Source organism: Somniosus microcephalus, chromosome 21, assembly GCF_052327205.1.
Source record: "Somniosus microcephalus isolate GS21.2 chromosome 21, FLI_Smic_1.0, whole genome shotgun sequence".
Lineage (NCBI taxonomy): Eukaryota > Metazoa > Chordata > Chondrichthyes > Squaliformes > Somniosidae > Somniosus > Somniosus microcephalus.
Genome location: NC_141007.1, coordinates 41,833,422 through 41,853,313, shown reverse-complemented (window position 1 = coordinate 41,853,313; position 19,892 = coordinate 41,833,422). Strand labels below are relative to the sequence as shown.

Below are 19,892 nucleotides of genomic sequence, written 5' to 3'. Positions count from 1 at the left end.
AATGATTTAAGGAGGACATCAATTATTGCTATACAGGTCCACAATCCCTTATCTGCAATTCCGAAATTCGAAAAGCTCTGAAAACCGAAGTTTTTTCGTGGAGCGTCACTCGTGTGCACGACGTGACCCGAGTGGCGCCAAACATGACCCGACGCGGCCGATGCTTGACCCACGCAGGTGTGAGGCGTCGGTTGTGTCTCAGCGCTGCTACCAGTCACACGTGCGTCTGCTGCTCTCTGATATTTTTTGTGATTTTGAGTTTAATTTCACTGTGAAAATGTCAAAAAGAGCTGCAGATACCCCTACCGTTCTGAAATCCGAATTCCGAAACACATCTGGCCCCAAGGGTTTCGGATAAAGGATTAATAACCTGTATCTTAAATTCTGATTTTTTAAAATTAATTTATAAAACTTAAAATAAAATGTTCCCTTTCCCATTGTTGGTAATTTTTTCCCCATTGTTTCCATTGGCTTCAGTTTTGGGCAGAAACCCATCTCCCATTGGCTGATTTCCTGCTGACTGAATGTCCTGCCTTATGTTTAGAGCTGTTCTCCACGTTATGTCTAAAACCATTTGCTTGTCCACACATTGGACAACAAATCAAGTCGAATTCAGACTTTGGGTGGGGGAGGAGGAGGGGGGAGAAATTAAATCTGGTGTCCATTTTACAGTACTTGTGTAAAACAGGTTCAACAAGGCTCCATTTTGGGGAAACCATCCTGTGCCCTAAGGACGCCTGAAAAACGTTAGGCCCTGAAATTGGGACGGCTGATTTTTTTGGCGGCCACCTAAAACCGGCATTAGGTCCCTTATATATGTAAATGAGATGCCTAATGGCTGTTTTAGGTCCCGCGGGGCGGGTGTCGGGGCTGCCCCACTCGGCGTTTCTTATCAACTACTGTGGCCAACAACTGAAAGTAATTAATTTTTTTAATGCAAATTTTGATGTAAACCTTGCTGTGGAGCCAGGAGTGTAAAGTCTGTGGGTTGTTTAGTTAATTAATGCACAGACTCCAAGAGTAACTTAAAACAGGACTTTACTATTCGAAGGTCAGGGCGAATCTGCCCAATAATTCCTGACACAACACTTATATACTGGTGTGGTCACCGTCGGTATTACAGTATACAGAAGCCAAACAAAGTAGTGCCACACCTAAAATAGTTCTCTTAAAGGTGAACGGTTACATACAATAGTTCTCTTAAAGGTAGACGGGTACATACACTACAAGGAGGAGCAGGAGTGTTCCCCCAATTCCACAGTTGTAGCAGTTCCTGCCACCCCCTCGCCTGTTTCCTGCTCCATCCCTCCTCCTTGGGACTTGGCTTCGGTCTACTGAAGGCAAGGCAAGTGGCCTGACATTCGTGCTCTTCAAATGTGCGAGCTGTTGGTCCTCCATAGGCAGCTGATGCATTTGAAGATCATAAAATGTTAATGAGGCCAGGCGCCCAATTTCGGGTCGGCCTCGGGCTTCTCGGTTGAGTCGCACGCTACTGGCGCTGTGCAGAGTGTGGGCCAGAAAACGAGTCCAGACAAAATTCTACCTCATGATTTTCCAATTGGACATACATTTTCTTATACTGGTGGAATTTAGCTGTACAAAGACTTGGTTTTGATTGCATGCAGTCTAAGGGACCATAAGTTTGCTTTTGGAAATTTAACATGAAGTATGTAAATGAATGCAAGTCAGAAACCTGTTTTATCATTACAGTAAATTTGACTGCAAATATTTAATTAGGAAAATCACTTAAATACAAATGCGTCACTCTTTACAGACCTGATTTTTTTTAAAATTAATTAGGAGTGGTTTGGGAATGGTGCTGTTACATTGTTATATTAGTACAGGACCCTTAACATAAAAGACCACTCCAAGTGACCCAATATTCCTCACCTTTTTTTCCAAAATTGTTTCTAGTTGATTATGGACTGCTGATGTTATTACTGTTAAACTTGACAAGAATTCTGAAAATCAATCACCACGTCATTGAAAGCAGCTTATTACGGATCAAAAACTTTTGTCGCGCTTTTAAGGATTTGCATCTATATTATTGTAATTAATATTATGTAGATTCATGGTGGACGAGATGAATACATTTTATTATACAGCAGAATGGTTGAGCCATTTTTAAAAAATTCATCAGCTTTGTTGAGTCAGAGGAAATGAGAGTGTGCTGAATTTTTCACAACCTTTCACTAATAAATCCAATAGGGAATTTAGGAGAAAATTCTTTACCCAAAGAGTGGTAAGAATGTGGAACATGATACCACAAAGAGTAGATAAGGCAACTAACATAGATGCATTTAAGGGGAAACTAGATAAGTGCATAAGGGGGGCAAGGAATAGGAGGATATGCTGATGGGGTTAGATGAAAAGGGTGGGAGGAGGCTCCTGTGGAGCAGAAAACCGGCATAGACCTGTTGGGCCGAATGGCCGCCTTCTGTGCTGTCGACTCGATGTAACCTTCTTTCATTCCACAGTCACAGTGGCCCGTATTTTCCGATCCCTACGGGTTTGTACGAGGTGTGTACACCCTTGGGGATCTCGCAAGTGCCGGCGCATGCGCTGAAAACCAGCACTTCCGGAATCCTCTTGACAGATCCTCCGCCTGCCTGGGGAAGGGCCTCTGCGGGTGGTGAGTTCCGCTTTCTGCAGAACCTCCGCCTGCTGAAAACCCTTAAAAACCTTACGCCTGGTAAAAGCAGTAAGGCCTGCTTTTACCAGCAGAAGAGTTTTTAAAAAGTTTTTAAAAGTAAAAAAAAATTTCACTTGCTTATAATTTAAAAAAGGTAAGTTTATTTTTAGCCCCGTAAAAACCTTGAATTTTTTTAAATTAAATTTTTGTTTAAAATCTTTAATTTAATGTAATTTTAACTCATTTTAAAAACGTGATTTAAAAAAAAATTATTTAATGTTTTGCTGTGTTTTTGGAGTGATCTCCATTCATACTTTTTGACGGGTCTAAGCTGAAAGACCTGTCAAAAGTATGAAGGGAGATTCCCTTCTTTCATTGGTTCCCCATGGTCCACGTGATCCCAGGGATGCTTGCGAACCGCATGCGCCCCTGGGATACCTGGGCACTGCGCATTTCGACTGCGGAGAGGCCCAGGATCAGAAATGTCCGGACCTCGGGAGCCCTCGGGTAAGTCTGTAGATTTTTTCCAGATCGGAGGCCTCCGCACGCAGGAAGCCTCCGATCGGAAAATACAGCCCAGTTTTGCTTTTGGGGAACCACTGTCTCTTCCAATGTTGCCCTTTTGTTTCTTGCTTGCAAAGCATCCAGAGTTATTTTTGCAATTGTGACAGTCCTACAGGAATGCATGTAACTGTTAATGCTGTATTAATGAACTCGTTTTCACACTATAGCCGTCATTTGTTGTAATTTATTTGTTCCATTGAATCCATTGTGCTATTTCAGAGCTCTGATATGGGGGAGAGGGCATCACGGTGGAGATGAATCGGACATCACGGAGGGGTGGGGGTTGGCTGATCTCGGGGGGGTCCGATTGCGTGCAGCTAAGCTTGTTGGGCCTGTAGGAAACACTCCTGCTACTTTTGGCCCACAAGCAGTGCAATAAAGGCACTTATTTCATGTAGCCAGCCCTTCTTGCCACCTTTTACCTGCTGGGGTTCCTAAGACCCGAGAATCCCGGCCTCCTCAAGTTAAAAATAATAATGCTGTTTAAAATGCAGGCACACAGCCTCCTTTAAAAGATTTCAGTGATCGACCCGCCCCCTGAGAGTGGATTGGTCGCCTGTCCCCTGATCCATCTCAGTTAAAACTGGAAGGAGTCGGGTTTGAGAATTTTAAAATTTTTAAACTTCAGTGGATCTGAATATCGAACGGGCAAGTAACAGATGACACATGCAATACTACCTGTTTTGCATTCCTGCCCGAGTCGAATTTCACCCCCATAATTTTTTAATGTAAATAATCAACATTTTTCAGAGGAGCATGCCCCCAGACCCCCCCCCCCCCCTCCCCAATAAATACACCACCAATTCTGTACTTTCAACATTTGGATTTTTTCCTTCAGATTTTGATATACTTTTGTATTTTCCTTCAATACACGTCTGAAGCTATTGGCCAGCAATAGCTAGTTTTCTAGGTTGGTCTGTATGGAGAAAGTAAACATACTTAAATCTATTAGAGATCTTCAGATGCCCAAACTGATTTATGATGTGCTTATAATTAAGTTAAAGATGAACAATTTGATTTAATCTTATGAAACCGTTAAAATCCATCAATCTCTCGCACGTTGGACGATTCATTTAAATTTCTGAGTACTCGGTTTGTGATTACTCTCATGGACGTGAATAGCAGTCTTGTGATTGGGAACAGAGGAATCTGATCGATTGGTTCATTGCTCAGTCCTGATTCTATAATGTAAGTTCAAATTACTTCATGTCTGGCTGATGGATAATTTTTTAATGGTGCAGCCATTAATGGTGCAGTTAAATGTTTGTAAATGTCATAAACTCAAAATTGAGGGAGCCAGATTTAATTGAGGTTAAACAGGACATTTCATAACAGTGGTATCACCAGCTCCAATGTTTAGGTTGCAGCTTGTACGCATGAAAATATGTGCATAGGATTTGCTGTGCAGTCAGGATTCTAACAGATATTTAAAGATATGACCCAGGTTGCAGTGAGATATGACCTGGCAAGCAATAAAGTGACCAAATTGTACCATGGCCTAGGCTTTTTGATCATACTGCCAACCATAACCCATTCATATGCTGAGAATGCAATAATAAAACTAACTTGGCCAACATTTTTTAAATGCTTACTGAATACTTAAAGAATATGAAAACAGAGCAAAATTTGAAGCTACAATTGGAAAGGGTTTAGGTGCAGCATACTTCAAAATAACTGCTCGTTTCTGTTTCTTTGGACCTCAGAGAGACGAACAACAGATAACCAAAGCATGTATGTGTGGGGATTGTTCTCAGTTTTTGTTTATTCCCCTGCTTTCCAACCCTCTGTCCAATTCAGCACTCAAACATTCAATAATCCTCCCCCGCCCCCCCCCCCCCCCAGAAAGAATTGCTGATGGAAGTTAGAGAGCAATAAGAATCTATCACTGGTATATACTGAGGATTTGGGATTCATTATTGGCGCTGAGAATGTAGCACATAAATACAGCTTTTTTGTAAGATCATGAGTAAGTAGGCAGGAGCAACGTCTTTGAAACCCCCAAGCCATAGAGCTTCAGGTGTACTACATATAACAATACCCTGTGACCACATTAGTATTGCTGGGTATAAAGTATTGCAAGGAACTAGCCTATCGTAATCTGGGATGTAATGTTTAAGTTATCCACCAGATGGAGCCAATTATTAAGGGTTCACATTCACCAGTATTTAAGGTAATGGGTCATGTATTCAATGTCCTGGTACACCAGTTTATACGGTAATGTGGCATTGCATTATGGGTATGACTCCAAGGTTCATCCTCCATCTTGGTTCGTGCAGTAAGAAATGTGCCTGGCCTTCCAGCTTGTAAGAGCTATGTCTCTCTGCTACACCGTGTAATAAACAGTTGGGTTTTGTTCCTAATATCTCGCTGCTTCTCAGTTTCTGACCTTACCACTCGGATATCACATAGCCGCTGTGAAATGTTTCCAAAATGGCTGGTAGGGAAAAATTCACACAGCAGGAAAAAGAAAGCCTCAAATTTTCCCGCTGTGTTTATTTTTTAGTTTAAAGCTATTCTTTTAATCGTGCAGCCAAAATGTGCAGTGACTCCACACTCTCGTGCATGGCAATATGTGTCGTACTGACGTGTTGCCACGCCTCTCTTTGCTACAAGAGGACAACTGTCAATAAAATATTATAGGGTGTGTTTTATTTTCTTTCCAGTTTTTAATCATTTAATGTGGATGGACAATGATGAGGAAAAAGTGTGCAGAGACTTGATTGCTTATTCTGAAAATAGGCAGTTGTTTTCTTTGTTCTGCTTTCAGCTCTAACACTTACAGCACCAACTTCTGCTTGTTGCATTCAGTAACCCTGAGTAAAATACCCATGGCTGTAAATGAGCACGATTGGAGCTCACATAGAAATACATCGAAATTATAACAGAGAAACAGCCCAATGGGTCCATGTCGGTGCTTATCTTGCACGTGAGCAAATAGTTTTAATCATCCACCCTGTCCCCATAGCCCTTCAATCCCTTGTCTACTATCTAATCTAATCTTGAATGTTGACAGTTTCTACCTCAACCAATAACCCTGGAAGTGAATTTCACATCCTCACAATTCTCTGTTTCTTCTGGCCTGAGCACTCAATCTCTTGCGTTTAATCTTGGATTTATAGCCTCTCGTTCTTGACCCTTCAACTACTGGTAACAGTCTGCATTAGAATCTTCTATCTACCCTGTCCCATCCAATGTTAAACACTTCTAGATATTGGCCAGTAATCTGCAGTTCTAAAGACCCAATTTTTCAAGTCTCCCTTAATATTTGTATTTCCTCAGCAGGCAGCATTCTCATGAATCTGCGATGCACCCTCTCGAAAGCCTGAATATTGTTTCTATGGTGTGAAGCCTAATACTGCACAAGTGCTCTAATTGCAGTCTTATTAAGGTTTTGTATACGTACCTCATTAGCTTTTCACAGTCTTATGAATCTGAGCTGCTGCCTTTAATGTTCTGTGAACCCCCAAGTGTCTCTTTCTACAGCATCAAACCTACTTTGTAGTGAGTAGATGTTTCTAGCGGTTAGATGGTGCAGTCTTTGAACACCGTGCTTTTTCCTTTCCAAAAGTGTAACCTTTTCTGTAGGCTATTTTGGATTGCATCTAGATGCTTTCTAGCCATCTGTGACCCCTGATGATCTACTTTGTTTTCTCCCCAAACAGTGTATCCTTTCCTTGTCTTAGTTTCTTGCTGTCAAAATTATTTGCATTTAAATTTACATTTCAGCCATGTAGCGTTTTTTTACTTCGCTTGAGCAGTTATTTGTGTTTGTAGTACACTTTTAAATATTTTTAAGTGCGTTGGGATAAGTTTTTCCCATTAGACAGTACTGGCGCTTCTCTGTTCTACAAATGTTGATTGACAGTTACCAGACACATGATCCAAGTTAGCATTGTCCCTTGCTAGACTTTGTACATCGGGTTGCCAACTCTTCAGGGTCACAATTAATCTCCTGGACACTGCTGTGAGCAACCCAGGAGAAAAATCAAAAGGGCATTAAAAATGTTTTTTCCCCCGTTTTCTTTGAACGCTTTAGTTTATCAGTTATAACAATATTGAAGATGGGAAAATGGCTGTTTGGGTGGGGGGAGGGGGGGAGCAGGGTGGTGGTGGGAGGTCATACAATGAAGCTCCAGGAATGCATCCGACCAGAGTTGGCAACCCTATTTGTACAGCACCCGCCAGTCTTGCAGTCGATCTTCTTCAGGTGATTATAAAGTTGTAGAGGCCTCTTGTTCCACTTTCCGAGAGTTTGTGATTCCATGGATCTTGAAGACAGGAGAGCAAAGGATCTCGGATGTTGAGAGATATCGCAAAATGTCCAGGCTAAAGGGGACTGAATTAGAACTCTTTCTCCCAGGGTTCGGAAGCATCTTGCCTCATCACACTCTTGCACACGCTCTGTAATGTTCCTGAATTGGCAGTGCTTGATACTGGATGGAGTGAAAGCCTAACCCATCAAATTCATCTTGTGAATCATCTCAATGAAACAATGCTATAGAACTCTGTTGTGTGTATGTGCAATTAGCTTACTTCATGCATTATTTCTGTTTATTTTTAGGGCCTTGAATGTAACCTTGGTTTTCCAGTCTAAGAATCAAAGGTACTTAAGGATAGGCCTGGCAGTCCCACTCCTTGGAACTATTGCTGCACTTCGAAAAATGGTGGCAGAGGAAGGCAAAATGACTCCAGATCAGGTACAGAGAAAATCTGAGCATAATATAGTTAATGAATTGTCTTAATGATTGTAAATCTTAACTTTTATTGTTGCAAATCATCTGAGCGTAGAGCTGTGATATTGTTGCAATCATTGTTATTCAACAAGTGATGTTTATTTTTCATAACTGCAGAACTGAAAATGAGTGTATTAGGACACTGATGTATGTCACTGAGCAGTGGGAACAAGGTTCAGTTTACACCCTGGCTCCCCAGTTCACAGTTTCAGCCTTGTCATTGTGGAAAAGGGATGAGCAGAAGAGAAGTGCCTCCAGACAGCAAAGGATAAAATGTCAATGGGAGAGGATAGTTCTTTTGGCTGGTCTTGCAGAATTCTCAGTGACTGGCTCAGATCAGTGTTCTCAGAGGCCTGGGAGTGAGTTACTCATTCACTTGGCTGCAGTTAATGGACATCCTAGTGGGGGGGAATAAAAGGGACAATCAAGACGATGGTTGAGCTGAGGAGCTCTTGCAATGATGTCTTGAGGCTCTGGTGACTGACCTCTGGGTGGTGGAGGTTGTGGGTTTGGGAGGTACTGCCGAAGAAGTCTTGGCGAGTTGCTATCTTGTAGGTAGTAAGCACTGGAGCCACGGTACGCCGTTGGTGGAGGGAATGGCTGTTTAGGCTAGTGGGTGAAGTGTGGATCAAGCGGACGGCTTTGTCCTGGATGATGTCGAGCTTCTTGAATATTGTTGCAGCTGCACTCATCCAGGCAAGTGGAGAGTGTTCCATCACACTCCAGACTTTGACCCACATTGATTTCCGTTTTGCTAGCGCTTCTCGGTGCTATACTCATTCAAATGGCGACTTGATATCAAGGGAACCTACTCTCCTCTGCCATTGTGCTCTTGTGTCCATGTTTGTATCAAGGCAGTGATGAGGTCTGGAACTGAGTGGTTCTGGCGGAACCTGAACGGAGCATTGAATACCAGGTTATTGATGAAATTGGTGTTGTTGTATAGCACTAGTGATGACTCCTTGCATCACTTTACTAATGATAAAAAATGGTAAATAAACATAAAATAAAAAATATATATATTTGCTGCTAGTTTTTGAGATACTGCATTTGTCACGTGCAACAACAATTTGTATTTATATTGCGCTTTTAACGTAGTAAAGCGTCCCAAGGCACTTCACAGAAGTGATTATCAAACAAAATTTAACGTGGAACCACATAAAGAGATATTAGGACAGGTGTCCAAAAGCTTGGTCAAAGAAGTAGGCTTTAAGGGTGTCTTAATGGAGGAGAGAGAGGTGGAAAGGTTTAGGGAGTGAATGACCGAGCCTAAGGCCCAGCTGCCAAAGGAGGAGCGATTAAAATCGAGGCCAGAATTGGAGGAGCGCAGAGATCTCGAAGGGTTGTTGGACTGGAGGAGGTTACAGAGATGGGGAGGGGTGAGGCTTGAGGGATTTGAAAACAAGGATGAGAATTTTAAAGTCAAGGCATTGAGAGACAGGGAGCCAATGTCGGTCAGTGAACACAAGACTGAGGGGTGAATAGGACTTGGTGCGAGTTAAGATACGGGCAGCAGAGTTTCGGATGAGCTCAAGTTTATGGAGGGAGGAAGGTGGTAGGCCGGCCAGGAGAGTGTTGCAATAGTCAAGTCTAGAGGTAACAAAGACATGGGTGAGGGTTTCAGCAGCAGATGAGCTGAGGCACGGGCGGTGTCGGGCAATGTTAGAGGTGGAAGTAGGCAGGGCTTATCATTAAGAGCCCATGTGCCCCACTGGTGCTATTACTCTCCTTCCACTGCCCCCCGCCCCACACCCCACCACCTTGCTTCTCCAATGTGTTTCTTTCAAATAGCACATTTCCCTCTTGTTTTTGCAGCGAGGGGGGTTTAGGGAGTCATCTCTGCTTCACTTGCACTCTGATGCTTGTTTATTATCTATAGTAAAGGAGTTTGGGTAGGAAGGACGCAGGGATAGTCCAATTTTCTGAAGTTTTCCTGAATGTCTCATTCACGGACAGAGCAGTAGTATTTTACAGAGGCCCACTGGACAGGAAGGGGTGGGGGGATTTCTTCAAGTCGAAATGGGCACCATTGGAAAAGCAGAGCGTATCAGAGGTATGGGGATTGGAAGAGGATTAGATACATGGATACAATAATGACTTGATCTCATTGTTTATCATTAGGTATTGGAAGTGAGAAAAATTGCAAATCATTTATGTCATGATGGTATGTGCATCTGATGAGTTTCCTTTAAACAGTGACATGTATAAACAAATTGCAATGACCAGAAGACAAAGAAGAAAAGTTTGCTAAACATTTTTAAGAAAGATGTTGCCTCTTCAAATTCCAGGGTTCAAAACACCCCCGTACCTTATTGTACCATCTTTGGGTCCAAACACCGCAGGCCCTGGTTGCCACAGTTACTGAAGTATTTGCTTTGAGCATTGTAATTTATTTAACAGGGAAGAATTAAAAATGGACAGTGAAGTCTACTCATGAATCAAAAGTACGACAAGTCTTTGGCTGTGTAAAGCGTGTATTTGCCTAAAGGGACCTTGTCATAGATCCCCACTGTTCAGAAACGTGTCCATTAGAAAATGGAATACCCCTTCCCCGACAAATTCAAAAATGATATTCACTGGTTTAAAAACTGTTCTTCAAACCAACCTGAATTACCAGTAATCTTCTGAGCGCCGCTTCTTTACTATCTTTCCAGGTAATTTTAACGGAGGTTTACGCAAATGGGTTTGAGCGTTCCTTCTCGGATGAGGAAGACTTGAACACAATTGGTGAAGGCGACTGTGTTTATGCATTTCAGGCTCCATTTGTCCGAGGCAGCGGTGGTGGCCCTACACGACAGTCAGGTGTGTGTGACGTAATCAGATTTGCTCAACTTCTGGTTTCTGCTTGATTTATGTTTAAAATATCCTGGTGAAAGTAGGACACAATTGCACAAACGCATGCCTAATTTGGTACAGAAATGGCTGGTGGAAGCATGAACTGAATTTAGTCAACATTTTATTTAGATTGTTCTTTTCACCAGTCTTGCTCATCAGAGTGAAAGCAACAGTTGATGAGGTTATGCTGCATTACTATTACCACCCCTTGAGCAATGCAGACCGGCGTCTTTCTGCATTCTGTTTCTACGCACGCACACAAATAAAATTTTAAGGGTGTGGATGTTTTAAATGGCATCTGACGCAGGAGACTGTGTTTAGTTCTTTACTAAATGCGAGCTTGCAGTGTTCCGGCACTGCTCTGTCCTGTTGCCAGCATCATGAATTGGCATCAAGTGTTTTTGGCAGCTGAGTACAAACCCAAAGTCCAGAGCTGGGAATTTGTACTCTTAGCAACGATAACTCGCTGTCATTTACACCCGAAGGTCTGCTGCAAATGAGCAGCAAGTGGAAAATGGGCTGTTGTGGTGTAAGTGAATCTGTTGGAGAGGCATTAGTGGCTCATCTTATGTTGTGCCTTGGCATGTATTTGATCATCTCACTTCAAACACCTATTGCAGCAGTTTAAAGTCTTCATCTCCATTGGGAATCTACAATTAGTGCTGCTGATCACTCACTATTTGGGACATTACTAATAAATGAGCAGTTTAACAGTGCATGTACAGATTGATGCAGACATGATTTAGCCTAAATTTTCCACAGCGCCTTCCCCACCCCCCCAGTGTGTATCGGAAAATTGTGGGATTTCTCATCAGCAGCGTGCACTCCTTGAATTACCCGTCATTTTGTTGCATTTCGTATTAATGTGTAATTCTGCTATGCACTGTGAAAGAACTGACCGTAAATGCAGGCTTTATGTAGTACAGGAAACTTTTATCCGGCACGGATGGGACCGACGTGGTGCCGGTTCATCAAAAATTCCGGATAACCGAAAGCTATAGTAAAAGATACGGAGAGCTGACAGCTCCGTATAAAGCAACAAACCCTGTTGCTTAGCAACAAGTTCAGAACAATGGCCACAAGTTCCAGGCGTCTCTGTAGCTTAGCAACAGCTGCAGCCACACCCTTGCACAGCAACAGATGGAGGAACGCAAGTACAATATGAAGTAAAACGTACTCCTGAATTTTGCCGGTTAACCGAGATTTCCGGTTATTTAGGTGCCGGTAAATCGAAAGTTTCCTTTACTTGCAGCAGTGATACCTGCTGATTCTGCACTTCAGTGTGATCAGTCTTTTCGAAGCCCAGCATCTGTTGGGCACTGCAATGCAAACAAAAAGGGCCACCATCTCAAATTTGAAGGTGCTTGCATTCAAAATTCATAACGGACACGCTGCTTGTATCTGGAACTCCAATTTATTCAAGCGCATCTTGTTGAATAATTGGGGGCATACAGTCAGGAGGATGAAGTGTTTGCTGTGTGGAATAATCTTGTGGATAATTATATAAGGAGAGACTGGAAATACTTTGACTTTTAAGCATTGAAAGGAGTGACTGACCTCACAGGAATGTAAGATAGTAAATGCTATGGATAAAGTAGAGCTGTAAAAGTATTTCAAGCTGAACTGAAAGTAAGTCTAGGGGACACAGATTCAAATTTAGGACTGATATCATATACAAAGGGTGGTCAACACATAAATGGACTTCAGGTAAGAGAGGGGAGGCAAAAAACCTGCTATCATTTCTGAAACAATTGGATGTGATGGAGACTGAAGGGTCTGTCGAGGTGAATGATCACCTTCACCACTAATATTTATTGGGTAAATTAAAGGGAACAAAAATTGAAATGATAGTATAATGACCACTGGATGTCTTAAATACAGAATGTGTTTTCAAGTTTGACTTAAAATCACTTTCCCCTGTCCATCTGTCTCTTCTGTCTGCATTAGTTGCAAATAAATGCACTCAATGTAAATTCTTGTGCATGTTTCAGGAGCTGTGTGATTTGGCTCCTGCTTTCCATTATAAATGTTACCGTTTCAAGCTACATGACATAAAGGAAATCTACCATTTTCATAGAATCATAGAATAGTACAGCACAGAAGGAGGCCATTTGGCCCATCGAGTCTGCGCCGGCTCTTTCGAAGAGCGATCCAGCTAGTCCCACTCCCCACGCTCTCCCCATATCCCAGCAATTTTTTCTCCTTCAAGTTTTAATCCAATTCCCTTTATGAAGGCGACTATTGAATCTGTATCCCCCACCCTATCAGGCAGTGCGTTCCAAATCCCAACCACTCGTTGCGTAAAAGAAAGTTTTTCCTCACGTCGCCTCTGGTTCTTTTGGCAATCACCTTAAATCTGTGCCCTCTGGTTATCGACCCTTCAGCCATTGGAAAATGTTTCTCCTTATTTACTCTATCTAAACTCTTCATGATTTTGCTGGACTTTCAAACCTCAGAACTAAAAGAAGTAACTTTGACTTCACAATCCTGCTAATGTGGTGGCGGGAAAAGAAATTTGGCTACTGTCTTGCGCACCTTGCGGTTTCACACACCGAGGCCTTGCGCACCTCACAGTTTCACGTACCTCGCTGTTTTACACACCTTGAGGTTTCCCATTTCTGTCACAATTGAAGCAATTCTTGAAGCGTTTTGTGGTGCTGTGGCTTTCCTATATAATTCTATAAAACTAGCTCCGAGAAGCCGCGGTGGCATAGTGGTTAGCACTGTTGCCTCACAGCGCCAGGGACCCGGGTTCGAATCCGGCCTCGGGTGACTGTCTGTGTGGAGTTTGCACATTCTCCCTGTGTTTGCGTGGGTTTCCTCCGGGTGCTCCGGTTTCCTCCCACAGTCCAAAGATGTGCGGGTTAGGTTGATTGGCTATGATAAAATTGACCCTTAGTGTTAGGGGGATTAAATACATGGGGTTACGGGGATAGGGTGGGATATGTGTCGGTGCAGGCTCGATGGGCCGAAATGGCCTCTATCTGCACTGTGGGGTTTCTGTGATTCTGTGAAGCCCTGGTGCTGGTATGTGCTTCAAAACATGTCACAATTGCAGTCCAAGTGAGAGTAGGAGGGCTTGGGTGGGTGGCAACAGTGTGTGCCATGTTTTTTGAACGCCATTTTTCTTTTTCATGCGCTGCATTATAAACAGGGCTCCTAGAATTCTACAACAACAACTTGTATTTATATAGCGCTTTTAATGTGGTAAAATGTTCCAAAGTGCTTCACAGGAGTGTTGGGAAACAAAATTTGACATGGAGCCACAGAAGGAGATAATAGGGCAGATGACCAAAAGCTTGGTCAAAGAGATAGGTTTTTAAGGAGAGTCTTAAAGGCGGAAAGAGAGGTAGTGAGGTGGAGAGGTTTAGGGAGGGAATTCCAGAGCTCGGGGCCTTGGCAGCTGAAAGCACAGCTGCCAATGGTGGAGTGATTAAAATCAGGGATGCGCAAGAGGCCAGAATTGGAGGAGTACAGAGATCTCCGGGGGTTGTGGGGCTGGAGGAGGTTACAGAGATAGGGAGGGGCGAGGCCCTGGAGGGATTTGAAAATGAGGATGAGAATTTTAAAATCGAGGCGTTGCTTAACCGGGAGCCAATGTAGATCAGCGAGCACAGGGGTGATGGGTGAACGGGACTTGGTGCGAGTTAAGACACGGGCAGCAGAGTTTTGGCTGGCCTCGTGTTTAAGGAGGATAGAACGTGAGAGGCCGGCCAGGAGTGCGTTGGAATAGTCAAGTCTAGAGGTAACAAAGGCATGGATGAGGGTTTCAGCAGCAGATAAGCTGAGGCAAGGGCGATGTTACTGAGGTGGAAATAGGCAATCTTAGTGACGGCACCAGAAGACCATAATCTGCAGCACGTCCAAACAAATTCTGCAGTAAGAGAATGTAGCTTCATCAGCAGATCCATATAGCTTCTGTGGCACATTACTGAGCAAGCTAAACACATAAACTTAACAAAAATGTAACTGGTAATTTTTATTTATAAACAATCATGATTGCAACCAGTTGTTAACCTAACCATTCTTATAATCACACATTGCTGTCTTAAGAATGGAATAGCAACTTTTATTTTAAAAAATTGAGCATAGAATTTAATGTTGGTGATGCTAGAGGATAAACTCTTAATGGGGTAGATTTTGACTGGTGGCAGGTTTCGGGCAGCTTGTCCCACCAGCCGCTTGTTTTGAGGGTCGGGCCTACTTAGCACAGGGCTGGTGAGCTGCGGTTGGAGAATGAGCGCCTTGAGGTAGCCTGCCGTCTCTTGGTCACTGTTATATTGGACAGCCTGGCCAGCCTGCGGTCTGGAAGAAGGTATGGCCTGTGTGTGGGGGTTGGGGAGGAGAGAGAGGGTGGTAAGGGGAGGCAGTGGCCCAGATTGCCTGTTTTATGGAGCCTGCAGGAACACTCCTGCTTCTCCCGGCTTCTCAAGGCTCCCCTTTGGCTGGACGGCCAGCTGACCCTGCGCGGTATGCGCGCAGCCAGCACTGTCTTAAAATGGCAGCCGAGGTGCTACGTATGGCATAGCATTCTGATTTGCATATTTAAAAGACCTACCGCCTGACTGAGGCGGGTTCTCCAGTCGCCCAGCGGGAGACCCTGGGGAAGATGGTGACAGCTATCCCATCGGCGGGAATGGGACCGTAAGTCATTTTGTTTTCGGGCTCTACTGCCCTGTTTCCAACAGATGGGAGGCCTCAAAATTCTGCATACCCTGTTTGTCTGATATTCCTCTGACCACTGATTTAATGCAGACATTAACCCAGCTATTTGAAATTAATTAATGCCTCCACTAAAATAGCTAACTAAAATTGAGGAATGTCAGTCACAGCATATTCACCCTCTAATGTCATCAACTGTGATTTCTAGGCTTAAGTGGTTTTTCCAAGAGCATATTGCATTCAGTCCAAATTTATTGCTGAAGCTGAGTGTCCACCCTAATCCCATGAATAGCCATTAAAGGGTTCATTTAGAACCGAGATGATTTTCGCAGCAGGAAGAAGAAATTGCAGCTGTTTTTCCTTTATTGATGTGCCCTGGTGTTCAAACCTATATTTCAACTGGCTCAGATATTAACTATGTAAATTATCAAAGGATATGGACAAAGGGTAGGTAATGGAGTTTGACGTACAGATCAGCCATGATTTAATAGAATGGCAGAATAGGCTCAAGGTGCTGAATGGCCTACTCTTGTTCCTAAATGTTTCAAATGTGATATTTGCCTGCAGTCGCAATAAAATTTTCATACATTTCGCAGTTCATTATGTTGCTAAGATACCAATTTGTTTAAACTCATATATGTCATACTATCTTCTACTGTTTTAAAATACATCAAATGAATCTTGGGTGGATGCTAATCTAAAACTGGATGCTGCAGTGGCATAGTGCGTTGGTCAATTTTTGGTACAGTGTCGCCACAAATTTAGCTGCTGTGCTCACCTAACTCCTTGGCGCCATGCAGAAGCATCTTTCCATATGCACTTTGGAAGCAGAGTGAGAAGTGCCAGAGGAAGCACACACCCCATTTTTGTGCCATTTCTGGTGTAGAAGGTAATTGTGCATTGAGCGCGGTTCGAAAGCCCGACCCTCGAGATTTCACAGGAATAGGGGTTGATGAAAGAAAGTGATAGAGCGACTGTTGTGCCAAATCAACAACCCTTTTTAGAAGACTATGTGTACTGCTTTCAAACTTCAAATAAACAGGAAGCTTCCATAGGTAATGGAGCAAAGCGGGATATGAAGAGGCTAGTTGTACATGAAGTAATTTATTTCACTCTGAGACTTCGTTCAAAGAAAAACTGCAGCTCTGAAGTAGGAACAAAATTCCATTGCAGAACAAATGATACGCCGCATGAGTAGTTCAAAATTTAAATATAAAAGAACATATTTTGAGTGCAGATATTTGAAATTCTAATCACTTTCATTTTATCCAGCTGACTTTCTAAAGCCTGATTTTTCTTTTTCCCATGAGTGTTCAACATAAGGGACATAAATTCATTCCAAATGAGATATACTCGAGAATGGCACACTGCCACCGACTGCCAGCAATATAACACAAATTGCAACTCTGCTGTTGGCTCATGTCTCTGTTGAAAATGAAGCCAGATACAGGAAACTCTCGATTTACTGGCAAAATTTAGGAGTAGGTTCAGTTAAGTTTTACTTCATATTAGTGGCCGTTCCTGGATCTGTGGCTGTGTAACCAGGGTTCCTGCACCTGTTGCTAAGCAACAGGGACGCCTGGATCTTGTGGCGGGGTTCCTGCACCTGTTGCTAAGCAACAGTGACGCCTGGATCTGTTGCTGTGTACCAGGCTCTCGTACCTTTTACTATACCTCTCTGTAATCCGGACTTTTGATAAACCGGCACCACGCTGGTCCCGTTGGTGCCGGATTTAAAAAAAAGAGTTTCCTGTAGTTGGAAGTTAGGGTTATAGTATTTATAGTATTCTACGGTTGATCATAAGACATTTTTATACTACCTTTCTTTATTCCAATCTTCCCAGTTTAAATTTGTCTTTGCATCCCTAGTTCATCTCGGCTCCCCTGTGAAGTGCGGGAGGCCAGATTGCAAGGGAGCATCAGACATGTGAGACTTGGGGGAGAGTTTCCGCTTGGTTGCGCTGATTTAAAAAAAAAAATCATTCACAGGATGTGGGCGTCGCCTGCAAGGCCAGCGTTTATTGCCCATCCCTAATTGCTCTGGAGAAGGTGGCGGTGAGCCGCCGCCTTGAACCGCTGCAGTCCAGTTTCTGGTGTAATTCGCCCGAAAGCGCCGTAACCGGCGCAAAAAGATCACGGAATTTCAAGTGCAAATTACGTCCAGCGCAAATCGAGTTTCCGTGACCTTTTTGCGCTAGTTTCAAAGTCATCGCACTAGATTCTGGCCCCGCCCACAAAACTGGCCACAGCGCCAGGATGAATTAATCACTATTGGGAAGTTCCTCTAATTGCGCTCATTTGCGGGCCTACAAAGAGGCTCTAAAGGTTCATTTGGATGCAAGGACACTACCAGGCACATTTTAAAAGCTTTTGAATTTTTTTTATTTTAGTAAGAAACTGATTACTGTACCCCATTATAATTAGCAAATGGTCTGTATTTTAAAAAAAAAATCATTTTCAGTCATTTTAAATCGGGTTACTCACAGGTGAAGAATTGACGCTGATTAAAAATGCTTATTTTTTGTGATAAACCCACTTTCAGCCGTATTAATCAAACTGCACCAAGTTGCTACTCTTTTTTCGATGCAAGTTTTTAAAAAAAATTATGTTTTATAGCGCTGCCCGATTCTGTTGGTGCGTGGCAGATTTTGCGTTCGGTGATATGCAAATGAGTTTGCGGGAAAAATAAACACTTCTCAAAATGGGCGCAATTTGTGCCCGGATTGCTGATTTCGCCCAAAGTGGAAACTCTTGGCCCCTATGTTTAGCTTACACAAAGACGGATGTTTCATCCAACACCAAATTTGTAGAGTCTCATTCTCGTGGGCTTCCGATACCGCTGATTCTCCACTGGTTAGGTTAATGAGAGAGCACAGCTGACAGGGCTAATCTATCATTGGCTGCTCAACTTTAACGTAAAAGCACCTATAGATTCCAAAAATACCTCTTTTCACCCTGCAAATGTCTGGTTAATGTTGTGCACGGGTAATTATAATTTCATTCACAATATGCAGGTTACAAAACACAATTATACGCTGAAGCAATTTTTCATGAATTGGAGTAGTACAATAAGTCCTCTCATTGTTTATTTACATCAGCTGCAGTTAAACTGGGTCCCTAAATCTATTGAAATGGAGGTCCATCTGTCTGCAGCTTGCTGGACAAGGTTACACAAAATTAGGGCTCTTGGGATTGGGGGTAATATATTAGCCTAGATTGAGTATTAGTTAACGGACAGAAAACAGAGAGTAGGAATAAACGGATCATTTTCGGGTTGGCAGTCTGTAACTAGTGGGTGCTGTAAGGATCAGTGCTTGAGCCTCAGCTAGTTACAATCTAAATCAATGACTCGGATGAGGGGACCGAGTGTAATATATCCAAGTTTGCTGGCGATGCAAAGTTAGGTGGGAAAGTAAGCTGTGAGGAGGATGCAAAGAGACTGCAAAGGCATATAGACAGGTTAGGTGAGTGGCCAAGAATGTGACAGATGGAATATAATGTGGAGAAGTGTGATGTTATTCACTTTTTGATGGGAAAAATAGAAAAACAATATTTTTTTAAATGGTGAGAAACTGGGAAATGTTTGTACTCAGAGGGACCTGGGTGTCATTGTACAGGAAACTTTGCGATATCCGGCACCGACGGGACCGGCGTGATGCCGATCTATGAAAACTTCCGGACAGACCAGCGCTAATGTTGAAGGATACGGAGGTTTTCATCTCCGTATCTGACAACAAACACTGTTGCTTAGCAACAGCTTGTAAACAGTCAGCCCGTACCTTGGAAGTGTCTCTAGCTTAGCAACAGCTTCAGAGAGGCTTTCCAGAGACTGTTTTTATAAAAAAAAATAAAAAAAAATGCTAGAAGAAAAAAAAAGAAAAAAAACCTTACTAAACGGCTGCTGATTTCTGCCGTTAGATCGAGGTTTCCGGACATACAACTTCCGGATAAACCAAAGTTTCCTGTACACAAATCACAGAAAGTTAACATGCAGGTACAGCAAGCAATTAGGAAAGCAAATGGCATGTTAGCCTTTATTACAAAGGGATTGGATTATAAGAGTAAAGAAGTCTTACTACAATTATAAAGAGCCTTGGTGAGACCACACCTGGAGTACTGCGTACAGTTTTGGTCTCCTTACCTAAGGAAGGATATACTTCCCTTTAGAAGGGAGTGCAACGAAGGTTCACCAGACTGGTTCCTGGGATGGGGGGGATTGTCCTATGAGGAGAGATTGAGTAGACTAGGCCTATATTCCCTAGAGTTTAGAAGAATGAGAGATGATCTCATTGAAACATACACAATTCTTACAGGGCTTGACAGAGTAGATGCTGGGGAGTCTAGAACTAGGGGTCACACTCAGAATAAAGGGTCAGCCATTTAGGACTGAGTTAAAGAGAAATTTCTTCACTCAGAGGGTGGTGCATCTTTGGAATTGGAGGGCTGTGGAGGCTCAGTCATTGAGT

The 19,892-nt window shown here is 42.9% G+C and overlaps 1 protein-coding gene across 1 annotated transcript in view; it reads left to right on the top strand.

Moving 5' to 3' along the window:
- The window catches only part of LOC147102736 (ubiquitin carboxyl-terminal hydrolase 43-like), a 432,453-nt gene that overhangs the window by 274,231 nt on the left and 138,330 nt on the right, over positions 1 to 19,892 (top strand). The window contains exons 5-6 of the mRNA XM_085963486.1: positions 7,758 to 7,893; positions 10,584 to 10,731. Coding sequence (XP_085819612.1) covers positions 7,758 to 7,893; positions 10,584 to 10,731 — 284 coding nt within the window. The remainder of the gene's footprint in view (positions 1 to 7,757; positions 7,894 to 10,583; positions 10,732 to 19,892) is intronic.